General features: G+C 43.1%; 1 protein-coding gene across 2 annotated transcripts in view; it reads right to left on the bottom strand.

The window, feature by feature from the left end:
* LOC135509580 (tyrosine-protein phosphatase non-receptor type 5-like) overlaps nt 1-17406 on the bottom strand; it is a 28838-nt gene extending 11432 nt beyond the window's left edge. The window contains exons 1-5 of one of the 2 annotated variants that reach the window (XM_064930350.1): nt 17224-17406; nt 11469-11578; nt 9365-9650; nt 8472-8594; nt 7675-7767 (exon numbers count right to left, since the gene is read on the bottom strand). In XM_064930350.1, the coding sequence (XP_064786422.1) occupies nt 7675-7767; nt 8472-8594; nt 9365-9643 (495 nt within the window). In that variant the 5' untranslated portion in view covers nt 9644-9650; nt 11469-11578; nt 17224-17406. Of the gene's footprint in view, nt 1-7674; nt 7768-8471; nt 8595-9364; nt 9651-11333; nt 11396-11468; nt 11579-17223 lie in introns of those variants that run through there. The other variant, XM_064930351.1, reaches the window with a different exon arrangement.
* Nucleotides 17407-26199: the final 8793 nt, after the last annotated feature.

Genomic DNA, 26199 nt, shown 5'->3' with positions numbered 1-26199 from the left:
ATTTTTTCTTAGAAAAGGCCATTCAAGACGGTCTAAAGCCTTTTCGGCATCAACAGCCATTATTGATAAATCTACATCTTGTTTTTTAGTGTATTGCATTATACTGAAACATGTTCTTGTGTTTGTTTGTGTCTATTTTTAATCAACCCTGTTTGATTCATGTGTATCAAGTCTGGTAAGACTTTTGCCATTCTGTTGCGTATGAGTTTTGTTATTTTCTTGTCGCAATTTTATTAAACTTATGGGTCTGTAATATGCGGGGTATTCTATCGATTTCCCTAGTTTTAATAAAACTTAAAGAACTGTTTGCCACATGGAATTCAGAAGCACTGAATTGAGTGACGTGTGTGTAGTCATTTGAGTAAAAAAAAAAAAAAACCTTTATTTAACCAGGCAATTTTACCATTTTATTTAAGCCTGGGAACAGTGGGTTAAGCCTGTTCAGGGGCAGAATGACAGATTTGTACCTTTCAAGGGTTTGAACTCACAACACATTCTTAGCTTTTTTGTAAAAATGGGACAGCTGTCCATACCTTGCTTTTTCAAATAAAACCATTTGTATCCTTATCTTTGAAAATTATAAATGCAAAATGTGTTGTTTCAAATAAAACCAAATTGAAAATTATAAATGCAAAAGGTTTAAAATGCCCAAGCGGTCAAGAGCATGACCTGGCCAACTGACTTTGATATGAGAAACGTATTAGCAGGCGGTTAGGGGAAAGATGATATACATGTAGGTCCTGATGGTACCAAGTACTTACATGCCATTGATCCAAGTGAGGATAAGGATCTGACCAGTATTGAATTTGCAGTGAGCTCAGCCATAACAACCCTGCCCTAAACAGCTGTTTGTTATATCAAGTGAAGATAGGAACGATCTGTATAGCAGTGGAGGTTCCTCAGAGAAGGATCATTCAACTCAGTGAATTTCAGCAAAATGTCAATTGTGAAACATTAATTTTTAAAATCATTTTTAGATAAAACTATACTAAATGAATTGAGTGTACAAAACATTAGGAACACCTTCCTAATATTGAGTTGCACCCCCTTTTCCCCACAGAACAGCCTTAATTCTGGTGCGCCTGGCACCTACTACCATACCCCGTTCAAAGGCACTTCAATCTTTTTCTTGCCCATTCACCCTCTGAATGGCACACATACAACAATCCATGTCTCAATTGATATCAATAAGGGATCATAGCTTTCGCCTGGTCAGTCTATGCCATAGAAAGAGCAGTCCTCCTCTGAGTACATTGACTTCAATACAAAACCTAGAGGGCTCGTGGTTCTCACCCTCTTCTATAGACTTACACAGTAATTATGACGATTTCCGGAGGACGTCTTCCAACCCTATCAGAGCCATTGCTGCATGACCTGACATGTTGTCCAACCAATCAAAGGATCAAAGAATGAATCTAGTACTGAAAGGATAAGCTACAGCTAGCTAGCACTGCAGTGCATAAAATTAAGTAAGTAAAAAGAAAATAGTTGAGTTTTGAACAAATACATTTCTTAAAAAAGAGAGCCATATTTAGTTGTATTTTTTCCCTTTCACTTTCATTTAGTGAATGCAGCTAATTTAGCCTAATCAACAACCTAACTCAGAGAGGAATGCCATTTATGGTAGCTAGCTGCCTAACACTCCAATTCTTCCAAGTTGATGTAAGCTTTCGGTTATAGTCATTTATTGCCAGTGTAACTGCTAACCTGCTCGCTGTACACATGGATTGGAGTTGTGGGTTTACTAACCCATTAGTTATAGTAGCTATGTTGACTATGATGTTAGCTAATACGGTGACAATGATTAAGGGCTGTGTGTAGTGGTTAGCGGTTATGGTATGAAGGTTTGGCTTGGAGAGATTTTTTTAGTCTGGTCACAAACAGCTGTTAAAATGTGAGAGGAGGAGAGCGTGTAGATGTGATGATAGGTGATGTTCAGTTAGCGAACGATTCCTTATTTTTTAACCACTCTTACTACTGACTCGAGAATCATGATTCGGGACAGATTAGTGGCAGCAAGTCTTAAAGATCACGAACAGTCAAAATCATGTTGTCATGAAATACGATGATATTTGAAGGAAACCAGATCAAAGTAGGATGACCAAAATTTGAAAAATGACTGTTGCTTCTACATTGATCAAGTTTGATCTGAAAGTTACTGGTCCCCTCCCCCATGTCAAACACTTTGATTCATTATTAAGGGACAAGGTGACATCACCTTAACTTTCATACACCAATATTCTCTTACCTAATTTAAATAAGTAGTGCCTTGTAATCAACATCGGAGAAGGTGTTTTTGCAGAGGCCCGTGGTTTATATAGATAGAAACTCTACTAGTGCCAAAATGTGAGTGTAAGGTGTCAGCAAATATAATTAAAAGTTTACACTATTAATCTATGGCAAAGATACATATGTTACCCCTTTCATCCTCGTCTGGTGTTAGCAAGTTACTGGCTAGCTAGGTCTTCAGCCAGCATGGAACCAAAGGAAGGGGGGGGGGGGGTCGTTCAAAACTCTGACGCCGTTGGCAAGTCAACACATCCGTAAGTGCTGCTGTGAACCGTGTTGGGGAATAATCAGAATTGGTTGGTAACATAGGTAAGATGTTTTATATTCATGATATGCTTATGAGTTATTTCTCATAAGAATGCATTTTGTTGTACTATAGTGGTGGCCATTGGCAGTTTCTGTTCTCTGTCAAGACTAAGTTGCTTGGGCCGCAGAGGGGGGAAGAGGTCAAGGTGTCATCATGTGTAAACATATCTTTTGCTCCACTGTGTCTGTGTGCCAGTCACTCCCTACTTTTCCCATCGGGGAGAGGAGGATGGCAGTGTCTGGAATCATTCTATGCTCCCTCTTTTGTTGCCCCTATCTTAACCTATAGCCTCACTCTCCTCTCCGTGAGCTTGTCCAGGATTGGTTGTATCTAAATGACAATTTGATATATATCATAGGGTGGGGGTAATGTCTTGGTACCATTTTGTACCAAGGATGAAATAAGAGCTTTGTTTAGGAGACCAAACTGAACGATAATTTATAGCCAACTGTCTGGCTTGGGGATACTCCTCTCTGAAGTAAAGTCTTTCTTTGTGTAAGTTCCTAAGACCTGTGGTTTGTCATGTCGTCTAGGGGGGGTGGATCTTTGCTATAAAGGATCCCATTTGCCATTATGTTGGGACTCTCAACTTTTCATTAGAGATACTGAACTGTTGAAAGTCAAAATGCTATTGCAAAAGCTTAATTATTATTAAAGGTGAAGATTAAGCATAACTCTGACTGGTGTGTGGTTTGCTCTCATGATTTGGTAAATAGAGGATATTTCCACGACAACCGTATCACAAGAGACATGCCAAACAGAAGTTGTATAAAAACATTTTTTTGATATCATAGATGCAATTTCAATGTTGTTTGAGTTGCTTTGTGTATCAGTCAATTAGCTTGAGATAATTTTACTGCATCACCGCTCACTGAATCCAAGTTGCTTGGCGTTTCAAAGAGCTGTCAGTCAAGGCGAGCTCCTGAATATAAGCTCCCCGCCCACTCAGCCTGTCTTTTCAAACTTTCTGGTAGTTAGACTTGAGAGAAAAAGTACTTTTCAGAATGACTGTTCAAGACCTTTAAACCTTTAGTGGTTGAGTGCTTTGCCAAGTCCTTTTGGTTTGGAAGCCTTTGTTTAGGCCTCTAGAAGTGCAAGTGATATAAAACACCAAATATTCATAAACATTCTGTAATATAAAAATACCTAATAGCCAACCTGCTTGCACCAATCCCATGTAATTACAGTAAAATACTGTAAAATACCAATATTATGATTACAGTAGCATTTACTCTCTTACAGTATAGTAGGCACATTTTACAGTATTGTACTGTATCGTTGCTCTGATATGACAGTAATTTATAGGAAGCTGGTGGTAAGTTACCGTGAATATTACAGTAAAAATACTTGGAATTTGCCAGAATTCGGCAAAGATACCTTTTGATGTATCTTGATACAAATACGAAATCCCTTGAAGACCAATGTATCCTTAACTACAACAACATTCTCAGAACCGGTTACAGAAATGTTTGACTGGCTGTGACCTGGTTTTCTTTTATAAACCAACCTTAGTTTAATGCAATGACTGTAGGTCGCTCTGGACAAGAGCATCTGCTAAATGACCAAACTGTAAATGTAAAAATGAACACTTGCAAAAGCCAGAGCCGGTCCTGAACCCCGTCAGGCCCTAAGCAAAAATTCTGCTAAGGGGCCCTCCTACTTGACCCCGTGAGCCATGTAAACCATTTGTTGTTGCAACACAGTCACAACCGGGAACCCCAGTGCGCCCACTACTATCCTCCCTCCTTTAAAACAGTTTGCTCCATCTGTCGGTCTAAGAATAAGTGGACCTATACAGAACAGAATGAGGTATAAACAGACAATATTTATTAAATAGAAAATTTTCTATAGAATCTTAAGATAATATTCACTTAAGGGGCAAAATCAGCAATGATGTCATCATAGGACACGTGTTTCCCCACGTCATGATTTATGCTCAAGATGGCCAGACCACTCAAACGTTCCTGTGACACGGAAGACCTCGGGTAGCTTTTGATGAGCTTTCATTTTGAGAAGCTCCTCTCTGCCGATGCTACTGTTACTGGTAGGGTGACTGCAATTCTTAGGGCCGTCCGAAGGTTAGGAAAGAGTTCCTCCAGCTTTTTCTCACACAGAAAGGAAAGCAGCTCAAAGGCAGATCTGATGGCAGATCAGGTCAATCCTGAATCTCGTGTGCCGGATCCATTCCACCAATGTCACAGTCATCTCTTAAGGTTAGAGTGTTTTCAACTTCCATGCAGTGAGCCTTTAAAAGATTCACTGGACATGTGAGAGGCAGTGCTGAAATTCAGCAGCATTCCATATTCGGTTTTCACCTGGTTGAAAGAGTCGTCCACCTTGTTGAAGTAGTTGACTTTCAAGGTTTTTCAATGCATCAGTCACTGGTTCATCAGGAGCCTCATAGCTGAAATGCCTCTTGCTGTTTCTCAGTCTCTTCTCGTTCAGAACAGCTTCCACATCAATTTCTTCACAAATGCTGGACCTCCAGAGAATCCAGTTTACCGGTATGTAGTGAGGGAGGCCTTTGCATTTGAGATTAAATTCACTGCGATATCCAACTGCATTGAGGCGGATTGGAGGAGTTGTTCACCTTGTTTGTCATTGTATGTATCTCACGCCGTACGACAGAGCAAATCAAGAAGCGGTAGGACCCAGCTCCCTCTGCAAGTTCTTGTGCCTCCACTTTGGCCACAGGATTGTTGAAGCCCGATACCTGATCGCATGAACACTTTGGAGCCTACTCTCCCATCGTGTGTCCCACCTTGACTTCACGGTTATGTTCACGTGTTTCATCAAAACACTCCCATCTTTGTGTTCCCCTCAAAAAACCCAACTGCATCTTTTGAAGATTTGGCAGCATCTGCGATGACAAGGTTTAGAGTATGTGCTCCACATGAGACCAACACGGCTCTGGGATTTTTTTGGAGCAGTCTGGCTTGTACTCCTTGGTGCTTGGCCTTTATGTTGGGCCCCATTATCATAAGCTTGCCCTCTGCCATCTTCAAATGGAATCTTCCGCTCGTTCGGCTTATCTACGATGACAGTGTAACCTCAACGTTCACAAAGCAGAGGAAGTGCTCCTTGATCTCTGGCTTTCCCTTTATTAAAGCCACGCTTCTCAGAATAATGGACATTTGCTCCTGGCGACTAATGTCAGGTGTACAGTCCAAGATAATGGAGAAGTACTTGGAGTCTCTTACTTGAGTCACTATTGCTTCCAGAATCGTGTCACTCACAATCTGTATCAGCTTATTCTGTGTGCGCTTCCCAGGGTAATGAGCATGCTTCTCGCCATCTTTCCTTTTGCTTAGATGATTTTCCCTAATGGGGTCAAATTTTGCCCAGTAATTCAACCACTTTTAGAAAGTTTTCATTACCTGGTTGGAAGAGTTTGTCTGATGAACCCCTGAATGCTAGGCTTCTTTCAGCCAGAGACTGGGTTATACTTATTAAATGTGTAAGGACATCCCACCATCTCTTTCTTTCAGCCTCCAAAATTGTCATTTGTATCTGGTCGAGAGTCTGTCTTAGGCGCAGATCAAGTTCTCTCCACTTAATCATATTATCTGTGTGTTCAGGACTACCCTCATGCTGTTTCAGAATATTGATATTTGACCAGTCATTCATGCCTTCCTTTATTATGTTGTAGTCTTTTGTAGAAAAGAGCTTACAACAACAGCTCCTGGTAATCTTTTCCCCATTAGACAGCTGTCTCTGTAATATGCCTTAATGGAAACCTCTTCTAGAATTGTGTTTAGGGTAAAAAATAAATAAATCCAGTCCTGGTTTGAATGCGCACCGACTCAGTCGTCATAAAGTCTGTTGAGACTGGGGGCCAATCTGCTGGGTTATTTGGTGGAGATGCAACTGTTCTATTCGGGTCTGAGCTGCTTGTATCTGATGCTGGCTGAACACCTCTGGTTGTGCTAGTACTGGCTGAGGCTGCCTGTACTTCACCTGGGTCTGTGTTAGTACTTGCTGAAGCTGGCTGTATTGGGTCTGTGTTAGTACTTGCTGAAGCTGGCTGTATTGGGTCTGTGTTAGTACTGTCTGAGGCTGGATGTGGATCAACTGAGCGTGTGCATGTACTGGATGATTATCCAGTATCTCCTCTACTGACAAACATAAGCATAGCACCTGTAAATTATGGATAACATTACTATTATTAATTGTATCTGCTGCATCAGGCCCATTCAAACTGGCTCCCCCAGATTTCCTTTTATACATTTTCAAATATAAAATATTATTTATACTATGGCTTGGCATAATACTTGATGGTTATTATTTACTGAGAGATCCGTCATGCCCAGTATGTCCAGCTAATCAACATTTTCATTGCTTTCCATCTTGCATTAGTCCAGAGTTGTAACTAAACCTCGACTGAGAGACTAGATAATCATTGTCTTGTTTTAAAATGATGTGCCATCACACCCATATATTGTCTGGACTGGTCCCACACAGAGGTTGCTGTTGGAAAGCGTGAGTTTCATTTCGAGCCCGCGCAAAGGGTATGAACGCATGTTCACGCGCGACGCGGTTATCTTTTCCGAGCTGCACTTTATAAACACCGTTGCCTGTCGGAGTTTATCAAACGTAATAAATAATTGTGTTTCACTCTCACTTTCGTCAGGCACAAAGTCACAGAACAAAGCCCTGGAAGTGGCTGGCTAGCAAGCAAGACACAGACAGACCAAGAGATGCACTGCCTAGCTAGGTTAGCGAGACAGACAGACAAGAGAGAGATGCACTGCAACCTAGCACATCAACTTTAACGTTACTGTTATTTGCGGACATCAAACTTGGAGAGGAGAGAACACAAGTTTACCTGATCGCTGTTCCCGTAATTCACTCTCGTAGTGTTTTTCCTTCTTCTTCTTCTCTTTTCGTGACCAGAAGGATAGTTACGCTTCACCCTCTCATCCGCGTTGTAAACATTGACACCCGCTTTGACACGAGGGGGAGGCGGGGCCCTTGCGTAATTTGCGGGACCCTACGCAACTTGCTTTAGCGTACAGGACCACCCGGCTCTGTGCAAAGCACACCGCAGCGTTCATCAGGTGTGTGTGAGAGGTACCTACCATAAAGACAATGATAGCCATGCCAATGCCTTCGGTGGCCTGGAGGACCCAGTAGTGATTGGTCTTCTCCACCTCCGCCATCACGCACAGGGACTGTTTAACAGACACACAGAGAGAGGATGTGGGACATACATACCGGTAACATTTATTTTCATATTTATTTAACCTCTAGTCTCATTGGAATATATATATATATCTATATATATCTTTTTTTTTTTTCAAAGAGAGACCTGGACCAAGACAGAAGCATCAACACATCAGTATCAGACAAAACAAGACACATGACAGCACGTCAGTAACGGACATGAACACAACACAAAGCCACCGAAGCCAGAAAAACACCAGAGAGCAATATGTTGCCCGGGGCAGGTTGGCGGCACCTTCATTTGGTAGGACGAACTTGTGGTGACAGCTGGAGCAGAGTAGGTGGAATGTTATCAAATACATTGAACACATGGTTGCCATGTGTTTGATGCCATTCCATTTGCCCCATTCCAGCCATTGTGAGCCATCCTCCCCTCAGCAGCCTCCACTGGTCAAGCATTAGAGTTTGCAATCAATCATAAGGGGCTCTGCTTTACATGTGGAAATGAGTGAATGCTATGTCCTAACTTTGTAATCTGTCCGGGATTTTTTTCTCTCCAAACACTATGAACTGGCAAGTCCCCCAAAAAACCAACACTTTGTGTAATGTCAACTTCAGTTGAAGTCTTTATCAAGCTTTACTCTGCATGCCACCACCTTATAGGCTTGTGTTGTGTTGCAATGTCAGTATACCGGTGGGTCCAATTACTCACGTCCACTCCAAACACAGGGTTGAATGATAGGAGGACGCCCAGGTAGAAGTCTAGGAGCTGCAGGGATTTGTAGAAGGCTGAGAAAAGCCCATTACCATCCACCAGGAAGAAGGCCCAATAACCCTGCGGGGAGGATTGGATTCAGACTGTTCTCAATGAGGCCATTTTGCAGCAACCACAATACATACAAATGAAATCACATACTTAAAAACAACAGATAGCAAGGGATATTTACAAGCAAAGTAGGCTAAGTGCAATTTTAAGGAGCAGACACACGAGGTCTTAAAAACATAACGAATATGTAGAATGACGAACTTCAGTATATCATAATAAGGCCCTCATTCACCTAGACTTTTGCATAAGTGCTAATTTCACACCTGTCTTTTTTCCCAGCATGAACACATCATAAACAGACAGTATCCTACAAAAAAGGCCTGGATATTTTCTTGTTCATTCACTTAGGAAACAAGACGGGCAATATTGCATCAGAAGAAACGTTGATCTGCTCCGACACGTAGCAAACCAGTAGATAACCTTTATTTAACTAGGCAAGTCAGATAAGAACAAATTCTTATTGAAAATAACAGAATACTGGGGAACAGTGGGTTAACTGCCTTGTTCAGAACGACAGGTTTTTACCTTGTCAGCTCAGGGATTCGATCCAGCAACCTTTCAGTTAATAGCCAAACGCTCTAACCACTAGGCTACCTGCCATCCTGATGAAGTTGAATAGTATTTTTTTGTTTCTGACAAGAACAGGTACTTTCACAGCTAGGCCTTTTCGAACTGTGGTTGCACTGCACGTCTATTTGCATTTATGAACCATTTTCTACAACATTCTTTGCCTTAGTGCCCTGTTGTTAATAATGTCGGGAGCATCTCAGCTGACCCACCGTGATTTGGGAAATTGCGCAGAACACGGCACACCAGTGCATCCCCATGACGATGGTGTAAAACTTGTCCCTCCACAGTTCCTCTGGGTGTCTCTGGGGCCCTGGGGGACCTGTCCCTGGTCCTGGGGGTTCGTCAAGGCCTGGGGGGCCATCTCCTGGTTGAGTGGGATCGCCGTCTGTCGTTGGAGGGTCATCCAGCCATATGGGGTCTTCGTCTGGCTTTAGGAAGACGGAGTCCTCCGTCTGGGATCGAGTCGAGCTGCTCAGTCGTCTGGTCATGATGTCCCTGAGACAAGGAGGGGAGCAGGTAGGTCAACAATACAGGAGGGGAGCAGGTAGGTCAACAATACAGGAGGGGAGACAGGAAGGTCAATAACACAGGAGGGGAGACAGGTAGGTCAACAATACAGGAGGGGAGACAGGTAGGTCAACAATACAGGAGGGGAGACGGTAGGTCAACAATACAGGAGGGGAGACAGGTAGGTCAACAATACAGGAGGAGAGACAGGTAGGTCAACAATACAGGAAGAGAGACAGGTAGTTCAACAATACAGGAGAGGAGACAGGTAGGTCAACAATACAGGAGAGGAGACAGGTAGGTCAACAATACAGGAGGGGAGACAGGTAGGTCAACAATACAGGACGGGAGACAGGTAGGTCAACAATACAGGAGAGTAGACAGGTAGTTCAACAATACAGGACGGGAGACAGGTAGGTCAACAATACAGGAGAGGAGACAGGTAGGTCAACAATACAGGAGAGGAGACAGGTAGGTCAACAATACAGGAGGGGAGACAGGTAGGTCAACAATACAGGACGGGAGACAGGTAGGTCAACAATACAGGACGGGAGACAGGTAGGTCAACAATACAGGACGGGAGACAGGTAGGTTAACAATACAGGATGGGAGACAGGTAGGTCAATAATACAAGACGGGAGACAGGTAGGTCAAAAATACAGTAATGTGATGGGCGCCATGATCTGCACAAATGCAGATGAATCCTCTCGGTGAAACCTCCATCCAGGAAATGAGCCTGTTGCAGTTCAATAATGTGGTGCTTGTGTGTTACTCGCATTAAGCCTGAAGTGCTTGGTGTGTGTGTGTGTGTCGGTCTATTCTGCTGGCCTATTCAGGTGTGAGTGGCTTGCATCTCTGAATCCTCTTGTCTTACTGGGATTGTGCTCGTGTGTGTGTGTGTGTGTGTGCGTGTGTGTGTGTGTGAGAGCTCTATTGCAGAGGGAGGGATGAATCAGGGGAGGAGTTTACAGCTCCATCCATCTTCATGGCAACAGAGTGCCTCTCATCCTTCCCAGGCATAATCATCCACTGACAACACATAAACACACACACATGTACACTATTCATCTATTTCTTTCTTTCAATCAGCAGTCTATTCAGAGTCCTTTTCTGTACCACTCATCTGTCTTTCCCCATTAGTAAGGGTGCCGCTCATTCGCCTGATTGCTCACACACACACACACACACACACACACACACACACACACACACACACACACACACACACACACGTCAGCCAACCCTCCATATGTGTGTGTGTGTGTGCGTATGTGCCTGTGTGTGGTTTATGCTGTGTGTGTCTGTGGCACATGTAAATGTGTAAATGTGTGTGTGTGTGTGAGCAATCAGGCGAACCCCTCACAGAGCTTTATATCAAAGCTCTAAATAACAATATTCCCTATCATATGGAGCAACGTTGGCAGTCAGAGCCATGCTGTCCTCACACAGTGTCCTTTCTGACTGGATGTCTAGGGTGCCACAGAATGACAAATTAGAACTCGCGATTCAACTGGACCTCTCCGTACGGTACGTCCTGTTCTTCTGTCGAACAAAAGAGTCCTCGTCGAAACTAAGATTCTCACAACATGTACAGTAGCATTAAACCAGGTTCGAGAATGTCACAATCCAGGTCAATTTCCAGTTGTAGCCTATTTCACTTCAGATACTTACCGACACGAATTCAACCATTCTGCTGTTTAACATGTTCTCTTTACTGTTTGATCATTGTTTACTTTTCAGCTGTTTTATTGAATCGCCCGAGTCCATCCAGCCAATGAGGAAGTCTGAGGAGGTCAGGTGACTTACCTCTGGAAGGTCTAACTAAGGGTACAGGAAGGAGGACAGATCACATGATCAAGTCAAATTCTGTATCCTGTGGCAACCACCAGTTGTTGGCCATGCTGTATGAATCAGTCCTGGAAGAAGAGAAAAGGTTTTACTCAGTTACACAGATATTTCAAATCTGTGTATGAGTCGAATCCAAAAACCATCTGCACAAATATATAACAGGCAGTAAAATAAAGTGGTCCTTTTGAAGAGGATATTAGTAATCCAGTGTAAGCTCTAGATGTACCAGAGTATCATTCTGGCCAGTCACCAGCTGGGATGTGATTAGAGGAGGATGGAGATGGAAGGTGAACTGTGAACCACTAAACTAAATCTCTCTCGTTCTCTCATTCACCACGCCAACCAGGCCCAGACCCAGTCAGTCAGTCGCAGACAAAAGAGTTAGACACATGAAAACAGTCAGACATAGCAAAACAGTCAGACCGACTATCAAACAGTCAGACAGACCCAGCCCAATCTGTAGGCTCCGCGTGCTTCAGTTTAGCTCTCTTTATTCCTCTTCTCCTTTCCCCCCTCCTCTACTGCACTGCTGAATGAATGTGGTGAACTGAGTGGAATATGAGACCACACCATGTGTGTGTGTGTGTGTGTGTGAGCGCGAGTGTCGAACAGAGGGATGCTGCTTTCAGTCCTTTTCTCTCTCCGCTCGATGCGAAGGTGGGTTTGAAGTGATGACGCCAGTCGGGCTGGCCAGTAGCCATGGCAACGTATGTACACACCACACACACACACACACACACACACACACACACACACACACACACACACACACACACACACACACACACACACACACACACACACACACACACACACACACACACACGTGTTGCAGCATTGAGGGGTTTGTATCGAAAGTGATGGTTTAAGTTCAGAAAGGTCCTTCCTCTCAATGGATGGATGAGCAGAAGGACGTATGAATGAGTGGATGGACGGATGAGTGGATGGACGGACGAGTGGATGGACGGATGAATGGATGGACGGATGAGTGGATGGACGGACGAGTGGATGGACGGACGAGTGGATGGACAGGTGAGTGGATGGACAGACGAGTGGATGGACAGGTGAGTGGAAGGACAGACGAGTCGATGGACAGATCAGTGGATGGACAGATGGGTGGAAGGACAGACGAGTGGAAGGACAGACGAGTGGATGGACAGAAGAGTGGATGGACAGACGAGTGGATGGACAGATGAGTGGAAGGACAGACGAGTGGATGGACAGACGAGTGGATGGACAGACGAGTGGATGGGGACAGACGAGTGGATGGACAGATGAGTGGAAGGACAGACGAGTGGAAGGACAGATGAGTGGATGGGGACAGACGAGTGGAAGGACAGACGAGTGGATGGGACAGATGAGTGGATGGACAGACGAGTGGATGGAAGGACAGATGAGTGGATGGAAGGACAGATGAGTGAATGGACAGATGATTGGAAGGACAGATGAGTGGATGGACAGACGGGTGGATGGACAGACGAGTGGATGGACGGACGAGTGGATGGATGAATAGGAGGCTAGCAGCACTATTTTGTGTGAAGGTTGTTTGAAGCGCTAACACTGTAAAGCTGGAGTTTCAGTAACCATGGTAATGACGAGCATACAGCACACACACACACACCCGTATAAAAGCTTAACGTGAGGTACAGTATACGGTATGCCACTAAGACAATAGTATGTATACTGCACAAAAATATAAACGCAACATGTAAAGTATCGGTCCCATGTTTCATGAGCTGAAATAAAATATCTCAGATAAAGTTTTTCTCTCAATTTCTGTGCACAAATTTGATTACATTTCTGTTAGTGAGCATTTATCCTTTGCCAAGATAATCCATCCACCTGACAGGTGTGGCATATCAAGAAGATGATTAAACAGCATGATCATTACACAGGTGCACCTTGAGTTGGGGACAATAAAAGGCCACTCTAAAATGTGCAGTTTTTTCACAAAACACCATGCCACAGATGTCTCATGTTTTGAGAGAGCTTGCAATTGGCATGCTGACTGCAGGAATGTCCACCAGAGTTGTTATCAGAGAATTGAATGTTAATTTCTCTACCATAACACATGTCCAACGCCTTTTTAGAGAATTTGGCAGTACGTCCAACCAACCTCACAACCGCAGACCACGTGTAACCATGCCAGCCCAGGACCTCCACATCCGTCTTCTTCACCTGCGGGATCGTCTGAAACCAGCCACCTGGACAGCTTATAGAACCCGAATAATTTCTGCACAAACTGTCAGAAACCGTCTCAGGGAAGCTCATCTGTGTGCTCGTCGTCCTCACCAGGGTCTTGACCTGACTGCTGTTTGGTGTTGTAACTGACTTCCGTGGGCAAATGCTCACCTTCAATGACCTCTGGCATACTGGAAAAGTGTGCTCTTCACGGATAAATCCCGGTTTCAACTGTACCAGGAAGATGACAGACTGATGTCAATGTTGTGAACAGAGTGCCCCATGGTGGCTGTGGGGTTATGGTATGGGCAGGCATAAGCTACGGACAACGAACACAATTGCATTTTAATCAATGGCAATATGAATGCACAGAGATACCGTGACGGTTCCTGAGGCCTATTGTCGTGCCGTTCATCCGCTGCCATAACCTCATGTTTCAGCGTGATAACGCACGGCCCCATGTTGCAAGGATCTCTACACAATTCCTGGAAGCTGAAAATATCTGTGCTTCTATGGCCTGCATACTCACCAGACATGTCCCCCATTGAGCATGTTGGGGATGCTCTGGATCAACATGTTTCGACAGCGTGTTCCAGTTCCCGCCAATATCCAGCAACTTCTCACAGCCATTGAAGAGGAGTGGGACAATATTCCACAGGCCACCATCAACAGCCTGATCAACTCTATGTGAAGGAGATGTGTCGCGCTGCATGAGGCAAATGGTGGTCACACCAGATACTGACTGGATTTCTGATCCAGGCCCCTACTTTTTTTTAAGCTATCTGTAACCAACAGATGCATATCTGTTTTCCCAGTCATGTGAAATACATAGATTAGGGTCTAATGAATGTATTTAAATGTACTGATTTCCTTATATGAACTGTAGCTCATTAAACTCTTTGAAATGACTGCATGTTGCGTTGATATTTCTGTTCGGTGTTAATGTTGGTCCTAACAGTGAGACCACCCTCCTCTTTTGGTCCTGAAGGCAGCACTCGCTCAGTCAATCATCCCATTTCAAGACTACAGTACATTGTGTTGATCAGAAAGTAGAGTATGTAGCACTAAGCACAAGAGCCCCAGTATAGCCTGGTAACCTAATGGTTGCTGCTTCAAACAATGTTGCTTGTTTCTCTATTTGGCAAGAGACCCAGGCTACCATCAGTAGTCCACACCCCAGTAAGCAAGCCATGTGTAGCAACAGCACTGGGTATCTACTTTACAAGGCCATGGATATGCTGTGCGATTCCTGGCGATAAGTGGGAGATGTTCCTCTTGCCGTTTGGTTTCGGTAAGCAGGTAAAAGACCCTCAGTCGTGAAGCACCCAGGTAACTTTTGAATGGGCTCTTTTTGGGGGGGGAATCAAACTTTTGAGATTGAGATCCTTCTATAAAATAGACCGACAGCGACGGAGGACAGCGACGGAAGGTCTGACCGTCTGTTAGAATATGGCAGGTTCGTGGGCTCGGTAAACAGTTGATCATCCACAGTTAATGCATTCTGAGCCCGAAAACACTGGAACAAACAAACAAATTAGAGTGGAGATAATTTGGCGTTGAGTAGGATAAAAAACCCAGCGGAAAGTGACGGCCATTACGGCTAAGCGTTCTGCGATCACAATTCAGATGGTTGAAAATGACCCCCTCAACGACGCTTCTGGACTAATGTGTTTTCGCAGTACGTTCATCAAAATAATGTTTTAGAATGCGTGCTGCGCGGGCTTCCTGGTCTTGTCAATCACATAATACAATACGCCTAATAACGTGTGATTATGAGAAACAGAGATAGATATCAAAGACAGCCCTCCGTGAGCCTCTCGCATAAAAGACCAGTCACCGGATGAGACATCACACCGTCCTTGTCCCAGGAGAGAAGACCAAGGGCCTGTATTCACAAATCGGCACAGAGTAGGAGTGCTGATCTAAGATCAGTTTTGCCCTTTTACATCATAGTGAATAAGATGATATGGCCAGGGGGGGACCTGATGCTAGTTCAGCACTCGTACTCTGATGCCTGATTCGCACTACAGGTCCAAACCGAGCCAAGCTGAGCTGTACTGGGCATGCCTGGTTAAGCATCCACCATAGATGCTGGAACCGTGCTGGAAAGGACACTGTGAAAAGAAAATATCCAAACCAGCTGAGTATGGTTCCGGTTGGCACTAGTATGAATAAGGCATGAGATGTCTTGTGAGTACAGGCCCAAGAGCTCTCCAAGGACCAGATGAACTAAGCCTCTCACACACTTGGGAAAGTTTTGCACCTGTTCTTTTTAAAAGACACTACGGCGTGCAAGGTCATAACTAAAGGTAAAATTGAGTTAAGGAGAAGGATAATTGCACCACCCGGAACCAAATCTTATGTGCACCAGCTAGCTAACTCAATTTAATTCTGGGGGCGGAGGTGCCAACATCTGAACTAGTGAAAACAGCAGATGGCATGCAAGAGAAGAACAAACTATATTTGAAAGGAATTTCTGAGAAAATAAAATAGAAAATAAGGAAATTGCCTATCACTTTGGTGTTTTCTTCCAGCTGAGACAGTGGGTGAGGAGGTTAGAGGTCGGGAGGTATCGGACAGTGTTGTGTTAATGCTCACATGACAGGCAGGAGCAGGAAGCTCTTACTGAAAGTGATGATAGGACAGTAACAGGAGACATGGTCATGAGAGACAGAGACATGCCTCCCTCAGCAGCTTAAATCCTTCACGCTCGTACACGCACACAGACACACACACTGGATTCCATTCAACAACAGTGCGTTAAAAAAAATGGATCAATAAATAAACATAAAATGAATTCCTCCAAGGATGGTTAGTTGGTAAACAAAATATGATAATCAACACTGCGGAGATGTGTGCAGCCAAGAATCATCCTTCGCCATCTCAGAAAATAAAGCATCCTTATCTACAACCTCTCACTTCCTCAATGAGGAAAGATTGCATCAACATTAGGCCTACATCTAACTACAAAGTATACAGAATATTTTCATTCTTTGGTAGTCGTTCATACTGAGACAAAACACCATTCATATCACGTACAGCACTACAGTGAGCCAGAGAGATCAAACTGCACAGAGAGAGCGCTGCATGAAAACATCCGTAATGATTCCCACGGGGATGGGAGCTGTTGCATCTCTCTACAGTAACTCACATATTTTCGTTTAGGAAAATATATGCACATACCCAAACAATACAGTTACTGAGACAAACACACTCGATTATACAATGAAAACAGTACTAGATTCAATGCTTAGATTGGAAGGCAACAAAGCATAAGAGTTGAAGGAAAACACACTCGCACACAACAAGACTCCCTCCCTACCTTTTACGGTCAGTAGCGCAGCTGCCAGCTGTAAACATTAATATTCACTCCATGTTGTCTCGCAAAGAGGAGGAAGAGAGAGAGAGAGAGAGAGAGAGAGAGAGAGAGAGAGAGAGAGAGAGAGAGAGAGAGAGAGAGAGAGAGGGAATAGTGGCAGCTCTAGGCTGTCATTACCCAGTCGTATGGTCAAGTCTGGAAGAGCTTTCTTACCTGGGTGTGTTTCTCTTCACATTACCATCCTTCCTCCCTCTCAGCTCAACCCTTTGACACAACGCAATCTGAAAATACTTTTTTCCTTTATCAGTGTGTGTGTGTGTGTGAGAGAGTGTATGTGACGGGTTTTCTTTTGTTTGTTTCCTGGAGGAGAGCAAAAGATCCACAAGCGACAGCCTCGTCTAGGTATATGCAGCAAGAGGCTATATGGTAGCCTTGGCAACAGAGCCAGAACGAGGGAGAGGGAGGGATAGAGAGAGGGAGTAGGGAGGAGGGAAGAATCATAACACATCGCTGAGCAGTGAGCACCCCCACTGTCCCCTCTCATACCAAGCTGTAGGCTTTGCCACCCACCTTTCCCTTTCCCTGTCTTTTCCCTCTCTCTCTGTTGCTCATCCTTTTTTTCCCCCTCCTCTCTCCGTCTCTTTATGTCATCCCCTCGCGTTCTCCTATGCTCACTATCTCTCTCTCTCTCTCTTCAGATATCTCTCTTTATTCCTTCCCATCTCTCTCCAGCTATATGTGATGGAATACACATGGCAGCTTTTCTTTGGCAGCCCTCTGAACTGACCAGGAGACCATAAGCCATCAACACAAATACACTACAAATACACTACAAGACTCCCTCTGTCTCTGTGTATGTGCCCCCCCTCATCACATTAACACCAAAACAGTTCAATAATAATAACAGTGAAGCACATGCTCTCTCTAAGCAGGCTTTAGCTCAGCGGGATACTGCGGTATTGTGACGCACGTAACTGTTTGTTTTTTTAGAGCGGGTGGTCATATGCACATACACATACGCACAGACAAACACACGTTGTTCCCTGGAGGTCATCCGCGGGTAGGGCAAACCGGACGACAGGTTAAAGATACCGGAAAAGGCCTGATACCCAGCAGCCTTGAGTTGACAGGCTCTATGGTCACCATGTTGGAGTTCTTACATCACTTTGCCATGACGGAGATGTTATCATGTCCATTTAAATTCCTCGCCAATAACATAGCTGGACATTTAGAAATGACAAGCCTTGATCAATCAAACAGTGCACTGCTCTCTATCCGATTTCCAACCCAATATGTATTTCAAATTACGGTGGGGGTAAAAGTGGAAGTAATGTAGGCGCCAATACTGTGCAACAGTCTACTCTAATGTATGAATATTTCCTGGTCAAATCAGAACATGGTGAGGTGTTCCTCTAGTGAAAAATGTAGGACATCTAGTGGTAAATATCTGTCACTGCAGAAGCATCATTTGTAGATGACTGTAAACACGGGCCTTTACCATACCATCACCATTGATTGATTGTATTCAGTGGAATATCCAGACCTTATTGGGTCAGTAATTGCATGTTCATTAACGTGGTCGGTATCCTCCAATGGTAAACGCACAATGTAAACGGAACCATACATTGTCTCCCTGCAGCCCAGAAGACAACCCTGTACTCTGTCGTCAGATGTGACGTTGACCCCTATCAAACAGCCTCCCTGTCTATCAGTGTCTATGCCATAAAACACGTGGCTGACGGCCAGGGATGCTAACATATCTACCGGTGGATTTGCATTAGGCTGCTGGCGAATCAAACCAAATCAAATTGATTTATATAGCCCTTCGTACATCAGCTGGTGTCACAAAGTGCGGTACAGAAACGCAACCTAAAACCCCCATAACAGCATGCAATGCAGGTGTAGAAGCACGGTGGCTAGGAAAAACTCTCTAGAAAGGCCAAAACCTAGGAAGAAACCTAGAGAGGAACCAGGCTATGAGGGGTGGCCAGTCCTCTTCTGGCTGTACCGGGTGAAGCCTTCCTCTCACTACTGTAGAGATCATCTCACTTCTTCAATGGACGATCAGTTGTTTTGAACTACATTCTGCCACTATAGTCCACGACTAGACTATGCTGTATGGCCTGCTTCCCTGACCTATAGTTTAGCCTAGTCCTGAACTAAAAAGTGTATTCTATGGAGATACTCTATTAAATATGCCATTTAGTTCAGGACTAGGCTTAATCTGGCTCTGGAAACACCACCCCTAAATGTATATTCAGTTGGTAACGAACTTAGTGAAAAAGTTTATAAATGCATTAATATCAATTATCAATCATTGCAAAAAATGTAGGAATAACATGGATATTTACAGTTCAGATTTGGCCCGTTATGAGCAGAGTGAGATGAAGGTCTGAGCAAACGGACTGAGGAGGTGACTAATGGTAACTACTTCTAAAATTCCTAAGATCCAATCAACCATGGACGAATGATAGTATACAGGCTTCACATTGAATTGATGGTGTCCTTTGGGAAAATCCGATGTCGATGTAGCTTACAAAAACTCAACCTCATCTCACGTTGATTTTACTTTCACATACAGCTTGTGTAAGAAAAGTTAGAGAAGTTACTTTCAACTATAGATAGTTTACACAAATCGGTATGGAAGCTGATCAATGTCTAAATGTGTTGACCTGATAGCTCAGTTAATCGAATGCAGCTTGATTCCAAAGCTAAACAGGGTACAAAGAGGTAGGTATCTGGATGGTAGACAAGTTCTTACTGAAGTGCATTACCCTTCATATACCAGTAGGAGTCACTGTTCAGTCAGAAATCAATGGACTGTGGCTTTACATTTTTTTTAGGTTGATGGCATGGCATTGAAACATGTGATTCAAACATACCATTTTACTATCAACATTGAAATAAGATCAAATATTAAATTAATTTGAATAAATTAAATGTCAACATATACATACAATTCTGACGATTGTTGAAATTAGATTGATGTACTGTAACAACCAGTTAGTCAGGTTAAGTCAATGTATTTTGTTGAAGGTTTACCCTAATTTCAATGTTTACAATGCTGGTTGAAATTAGACGTTGCTGACTTTTTTCAAATCCAATGTATTATCCACATTAATTCGAGGTCACAATACGTGGAAACATTCCATTGAAACCATATTGATTCAACCAGTGTCTGTCCAGTGGGATGTGCGTGAACAGATGGGTTAAAAGGTAGTCTCAGTGTAATGAAGTTGCCACGAGCAGCACCGCAGATATTGCGATAAGCAAGACGCAAGACCTCGCTTCCACACAGTATCTACGTGCATTGGTTCGCTTCACGCTGTTAGAGCTTGGTACTGTAGGTACGGGACCAAAACAACAGTTAGCGTCACGCTTCAACGCTCTTATAGGTGGCGGATATTGACCCACTATGCTGTTTACTTTGTGCACCTACATTATATCGCTGAGTTTACCTTTAATGACTATGGGGCCATAGTTGCGAACATAAGCAACGATTCAAATTCAAACCGTTTCTCTGGCTCAAAATGCGTATCAGCCAATTCAAATTGTCCATTTACTTGCACGTGACATGAACTTGCACGTGACATGGATTTCTTTTCAAGAATCTCTTCAGCGGATACAGATTGCAAAGAAACCCTTCAGTTATTGTGAAGCATAGGAGGTTGGTGGCACCTTAATTGGAGAGGAAGAGCTTGTGGTAATGGCTGGAGCGGAGTCAGTGGAATGGTTTGAAATACATGTTTGATGCCATTCCATTTGCTCCGTTCCTGATATTACTATGAGCCGTCGTCCCCTCAGCAGCCTCCACTGTTGTGAAAAGAAAGACGCTTGAGTTTCCGACGTTGAACTCCGTGTGGGATGACCGTCTTACGTCTCGATCTCTCCCTAATAGGTCATCATTCGCGTCACCGCTAGAGAAAAGACAGGGTAGTAACCACCATTTATCTACCTCTAGGCTGCTATACATTTTTTCTGTTGTTGTCATTTTTCATGTTTTTTTTTTTTTTGGGGGGGGTAATTAAACAGAATGTATTTAGAATTTGTGAGAATACATTTTTCCAGAAATAGCTTAACCGGCTCTGTGTATTCTCAAGTCACATTCAGAAAAAAGTGAGGGAGTACCACTCCTCGCACTTCAACCCTGCATCTGATACTGATACAGCCAAGTGTCTTCCTCTATTAAGACTGCCGATTCAAGTACTCTGGACCTGCAGTAAACTTCTTTAAAATAACTGCAATACCAATGAGAGTGCAACCTATAATCCTACTGTACACGTGGTAATGCTCATCCTCGAGTCAAATATGTTGCAAAGTGGATGATTGTCAAAATGCATGTAAAACATTTAGGTGTACCATATTTATTTATTTTATTTATTTCACCTTTATTTAACCAGGTAAGCAAGTTGAGAACAAGTTCTCATTTACAATTACAACCTGGCCAAGATAAAGCAAAGCAGTTCGACACATACAACGACACAGAGTTACACATGGAGTAAAACAAACATACAGTCAATAATACAGTATAAACAAGTCTATATACGATGTGGGCAAATGAGGTGAGATAAGGGAGGTAAAGGTAAAAAAAGGCCATGGTGGCAAAGTAAATACAATATAGCAAGTAAAACACTGGAATGGTAGATTTGCAGTGGAAGAATGTGCAAAGGAGCAAAATAAATAAATCAAATAAATACAGTAGGGAAAGAGGTAGTTGTTTGGGCTAAATTATAGGTGGGCTATGTACAGGTGCAGTAATCTGTGAGCTGCTCTGACAGCTGGTGCTTAAAGCTAGTGAGGGAGATAAGTGTTTCCAGTTTCAGAGATTTCTGTAGTTCGTTCCAATCATTGGCAGCAGAGAACTGGAAGGAGAGGTGGCCAAAGAAAGAATTGGCTTTGGGGGTGACCAGAGAGATATACCTGCTGGAGCGCGTGCTACAGGTGGATGATGCTATGGTGACCAGCGAGCTGAGATAAGGGGGGACTTTACCTAGCAGGGTCTTGTAGATGACATGGAGCCAGTGGGTTTGGCGACGAGTATGAAGTGAGGGCCAGCCAACGAGAGCGTATAGGTCGCAGTGGTGGGTAGTATATGGGGCTTTGGTGACAAAACGGATGGCACTGTGATAGACTGCATCCAATTTGTTGAGTAGGGTATTGGAGGCTATTTTGTAAATGACATCGCCAAGGTCAAGGATTGGTAGGATGGTCAGTTTTACAAGGGTATGTTTGGCAGCATGAGTGAAGGATGCTTTGTTGCGAAATAGGAAGCCAATTCTAGATTTAACTTTGGATTGGAGATGTTTGATGTGGGTCTGGAAGGAGAGTTTACAGTCTAACCAGACACCTAGGTATTTGTAGTTGTCCACGTATTGTAACAGGCCGGCAGGTGCAGGCAGCGATTGGTTGAAGAGCATGCATTTAGTTTTACTTGTATTTAAGAGCAATTGGAGGCCACGGAAGGAGAGTTGTATGGCATTGAAGCTTGCCTGGAGGGTTATTAACACAGTGTCCAAAGAAGGGCCAGAAGTATACAGAATGGTGTTGTCTGCGTAGAGGTGGATCAGAGACTCACCAGCAGCAAGAGCGACATCATTGATGTTTAATATAGGCTATGTAAGAGCAGTGTGTTTGTGTGCAAGGCTGAAAAAGTTAGCTCCTCATTAGTTTCATTCTTAATCTTCATTTTAAAGCTGTTAGCTGTGGGCTATGTCCCTTTTCAACACACTAACACAATACATGTAAATATACATTTCAAAAATGGGGGGGGGGGGGACTCATGTGAGATTCGAACCGTTTCCACTATCTGCAACAATTACGTGGACTAGGCACTTTACACAGAGAGCAATTTGACCAGTCAGTCAAACATAAGTGATTGTTGCTTTGATGATCAGAATGTGCTGTTGAACTGAGGTATGTTAAAGCAGCAATCAGCAGGTCGTGGGTGACTATATGCCGCACCACTTCTTGTGTAGTGTTTTCACTTCGAACTAAAACAAGGGGGTTGAGCCCTGAGCCACCTTGGGCTGGCCTTCTGGGCATGGTGTGTCTTTGCGTTACTCCCACCTATTCTAATGACCCTGCAGCCCCGGAGATGGAGAGGAAGTCACTTGCAACCTAATGTTAAAGCCACCAGAAACAAACAGAGCAGACGAAGTCAACAAACATCATTCTCTGTTCTTAGATCTGAATCAACTCGACCCCGAAAGAGAAAAAGAAGCGATAAAAAGACTGCTCTTGACCAATCATGGAACCACATAAACATTGGAATTAATTTGAAAGCTGGAAGAATTCATTGGCTGGTAACGTTAAGTAAGTGTTGGGTTGCTGTTAAGGGAAATTTTATCAATGATGACTAATTATGTATACATTTCAATCAAGACTGACTAGTCCAAATGCTATTATGTACTGTACATACAGTGCCTTGCGAAAGTATTCGGCCCCCTTGAACTTTGCGACCTTTTGCCAAATTTCAGGCTTCAAACATAAAGATATAAAACTGTATTTTTTTGTGAAGAATCAACAACAAGTAGGACACAATCATGAAGTGGAACGACATTTATTGGATATTTCAAACTTTTTTAACAAAAAAAAAATAATTGGGCGTGCAAAATTATTCAGCCCCCTTAAGTTAATACTTTGTAGCGCCACCTTTTGCTACGATTACAGCTGTAAGTCGCTTGGGGTATGTCTCTATCAGTTTTGCACATCGAGAGAGATTTTTTCCCATTCCTCCTTGCAAAACAGCTCGAGCTCAGTGAGGTTGGATGGAGAGCATTTGTGAACAGCAGTTTTCAGTTCTTTCCACAGATTCTCGATTGGATTCAGGTCTGGGCTTTGACTTGGCCATTCTAACACCTGGATATGTTTATTTTTGAACCATTCCATTGTAGATTTTGCTTTATGTTTTGGATCATTGTCTTGTTGGAAGACAAATCTCCGTCCCAGTCTCAGGTCTTTTGCAGACTCCATCAGGTTTTCTTCCAGAATGGTCCTGTATTTGGCTCCATCCATCTTCCCATCAATTTTAACCATCTTCCCTGTCCCTGCTGAAGAAAAGCAGGCCCAAACCATGATGCTGCCACCACCATGTTTGACAATGGGGATGGTGTGTTGTGGTTGATGAGCTGTGTTGCTTTTACGCCAAACAAAATGTTTTGCATTTTTGCCAAAAATTTTGGTTTCATCTGACCAGAGCACCTTCTTCCACATGTTTGGTGTGTCTCCCAGGTGGCTTGTGGCAAACTTTAAACAACACTTTTTATGGATATCTTTAAGAAATGGCTTTCTTCTTGCCACTCTTCCATAAAGGCCAGATTTGTGCAATATACGACTGATTGTTGTCCTATGGACAGAGTCTCCCACCTCAGCTGTAGATCTCTGCAGTTCATCCAGAGTGATCATGGGCCTCTTGGCTGCATCTCTGATCAGTCTTCTTCTTGTATGAGCTGAAAGTTTAAAGGGACGGCCAGGTCTTGGTAGATTTGCAGTGGTCTGATACTCCATCCATTTCAATATTATCGCTTGCACAGTGCTCCTTGGGATGTTTAAAGCTTGGGAAATCTTTTTGCATGCTTTAAACTTCTTCACAACAGTATCTCGGACCTGCCTGGTGTGTTCCTTGTTCTTCATGATGCTCTCTGCGCTTTTAACGGACCTCTGAGACTATCACAGTGCAGGTGCATTTATACGGAGACTTGATTACACACAGGTGGATTGAATTTATCATCATTAATCATTTAGGTCAACATTGGATCATTCAGAGATCCTCACTGAATTTCTGGAGAGAGTTTGCTGCACTGAAAGTAAAGGGGCTGAATAATTTTGCACGCCCAATTTTTCAGTTTTTGATTTGTTAAAAAAGTTTGAAATATCCAATAAATGTCGTTCCACTTCATGATTGTGTCCCACTTGTTGTTGATTCTTCACAAAAAAATACAGTTTTATATCTTTATGTTTGAAGCCTGAAATGTGGCAAAAGGTCGCAAAGGTCAAGGGGGCCGAATACTTTCGCAAGGCACTGTATATTAATTTTCTCTCTTGCTCCCATTCCCAATTGTATATAATATAGTCAGGAGTTTAGAACAGTGCCTTGGTACAAATGAATGAACTATCTCCAGATGGCAGGGACAGACTATCTCTAGACTGTCTAGAATGCTATCTACACTGATGAATTGACCTTGGCTACAGGCGAGGAGGGAAGGCTCGAGAACTATAGGGCCTCTCTACCGGTGTCATGAAGAGATAGATCATTTAGAAAACGCTGACGTCATTTTCAGTTTATAACCTGTGGAAAAATGTGTATATACCAGTACTCTCTTGAATTAAACGCTGTTACCTGACTTTTAAGACCGGGGCTTCGTCCATTCTTATAAAAATATGGGTCTTACAATCCCACAGAATGCATTGACAGAGTAATTAATTCTGATTGGGAAATAATACAAAGGAATTTAGAAATTCCTTTAACAGTAGTGTTTTTTTTTGCCTGCTAGCTAGTAACCTTAGTGTATTCAACGTTCAAATTAGCTAACACAGCTACACTACCGTTCAAAATTTGGGGTCACTTAGAAATGTCCTTGTTTTTGAAAGAAAAGTACATTTTTGGTCCATAAAAATAACATCAAATTGATTATGAAATACAGTGGAGACATTGTTAATGTTGTAAATGACTATTGTAGCTGGAAATGGCGGATTTTTAATGGAATATCTACATAGCTGTACAGAGGCCCATTATCAGCAACCATCACTCCTGTGTTCCAATGGAACGGTGTGTTAGCTAATCCAAGTTTATAATTTTTAAAGGCTAATTGATCATTAGAAGACCCTTTTGCAATTATGGTAGCACAGCTGAAAACTTTTGTCCTGATTACAATAAAACTGTCCTTCTTTAGACTAGTTGAATATCTGGAGCATCAGCATTTGTGGGTTCGATTACAGACTCAAAATGTCCAGAAACAAAGCACTTTCTTCTGAAACTCGTTAGTCTATGCTTGTTCTGAGAAATGAAGGCTATTCCATGTGAGAAATTGAGAAATTGCCAAGAAACTGAAGATCTGGTACAATGCTGTGTACTACTCCCTTCACAGAACAGCGCAAACTGTCTCTTACCAGAATAGAAAGAGAAGTGGGAGGCCCCGGTGCACAACTGAGCAAGAGGACAAGTACATTATAGTGTCTAGTTTGAGAAAC

This window comes from Oncorhynchus masou, chromosome 22 (assembly GCF_036934945.1).
Source record: "Oncorhynchus masou masou isolate Uvic2021 chromosome 22, UVic_Omas_1.1, whole genome shotgun sequence".
NCBI lineage: Eukaryota > Metazoa > Chordata > Actinopteri > Salmoniformes > Salmonidae > Oncorhynchus > Oncorhynchus masou.
This window is presented reverse-complemented; position numbering and strand designations above follow the sequence as displayed.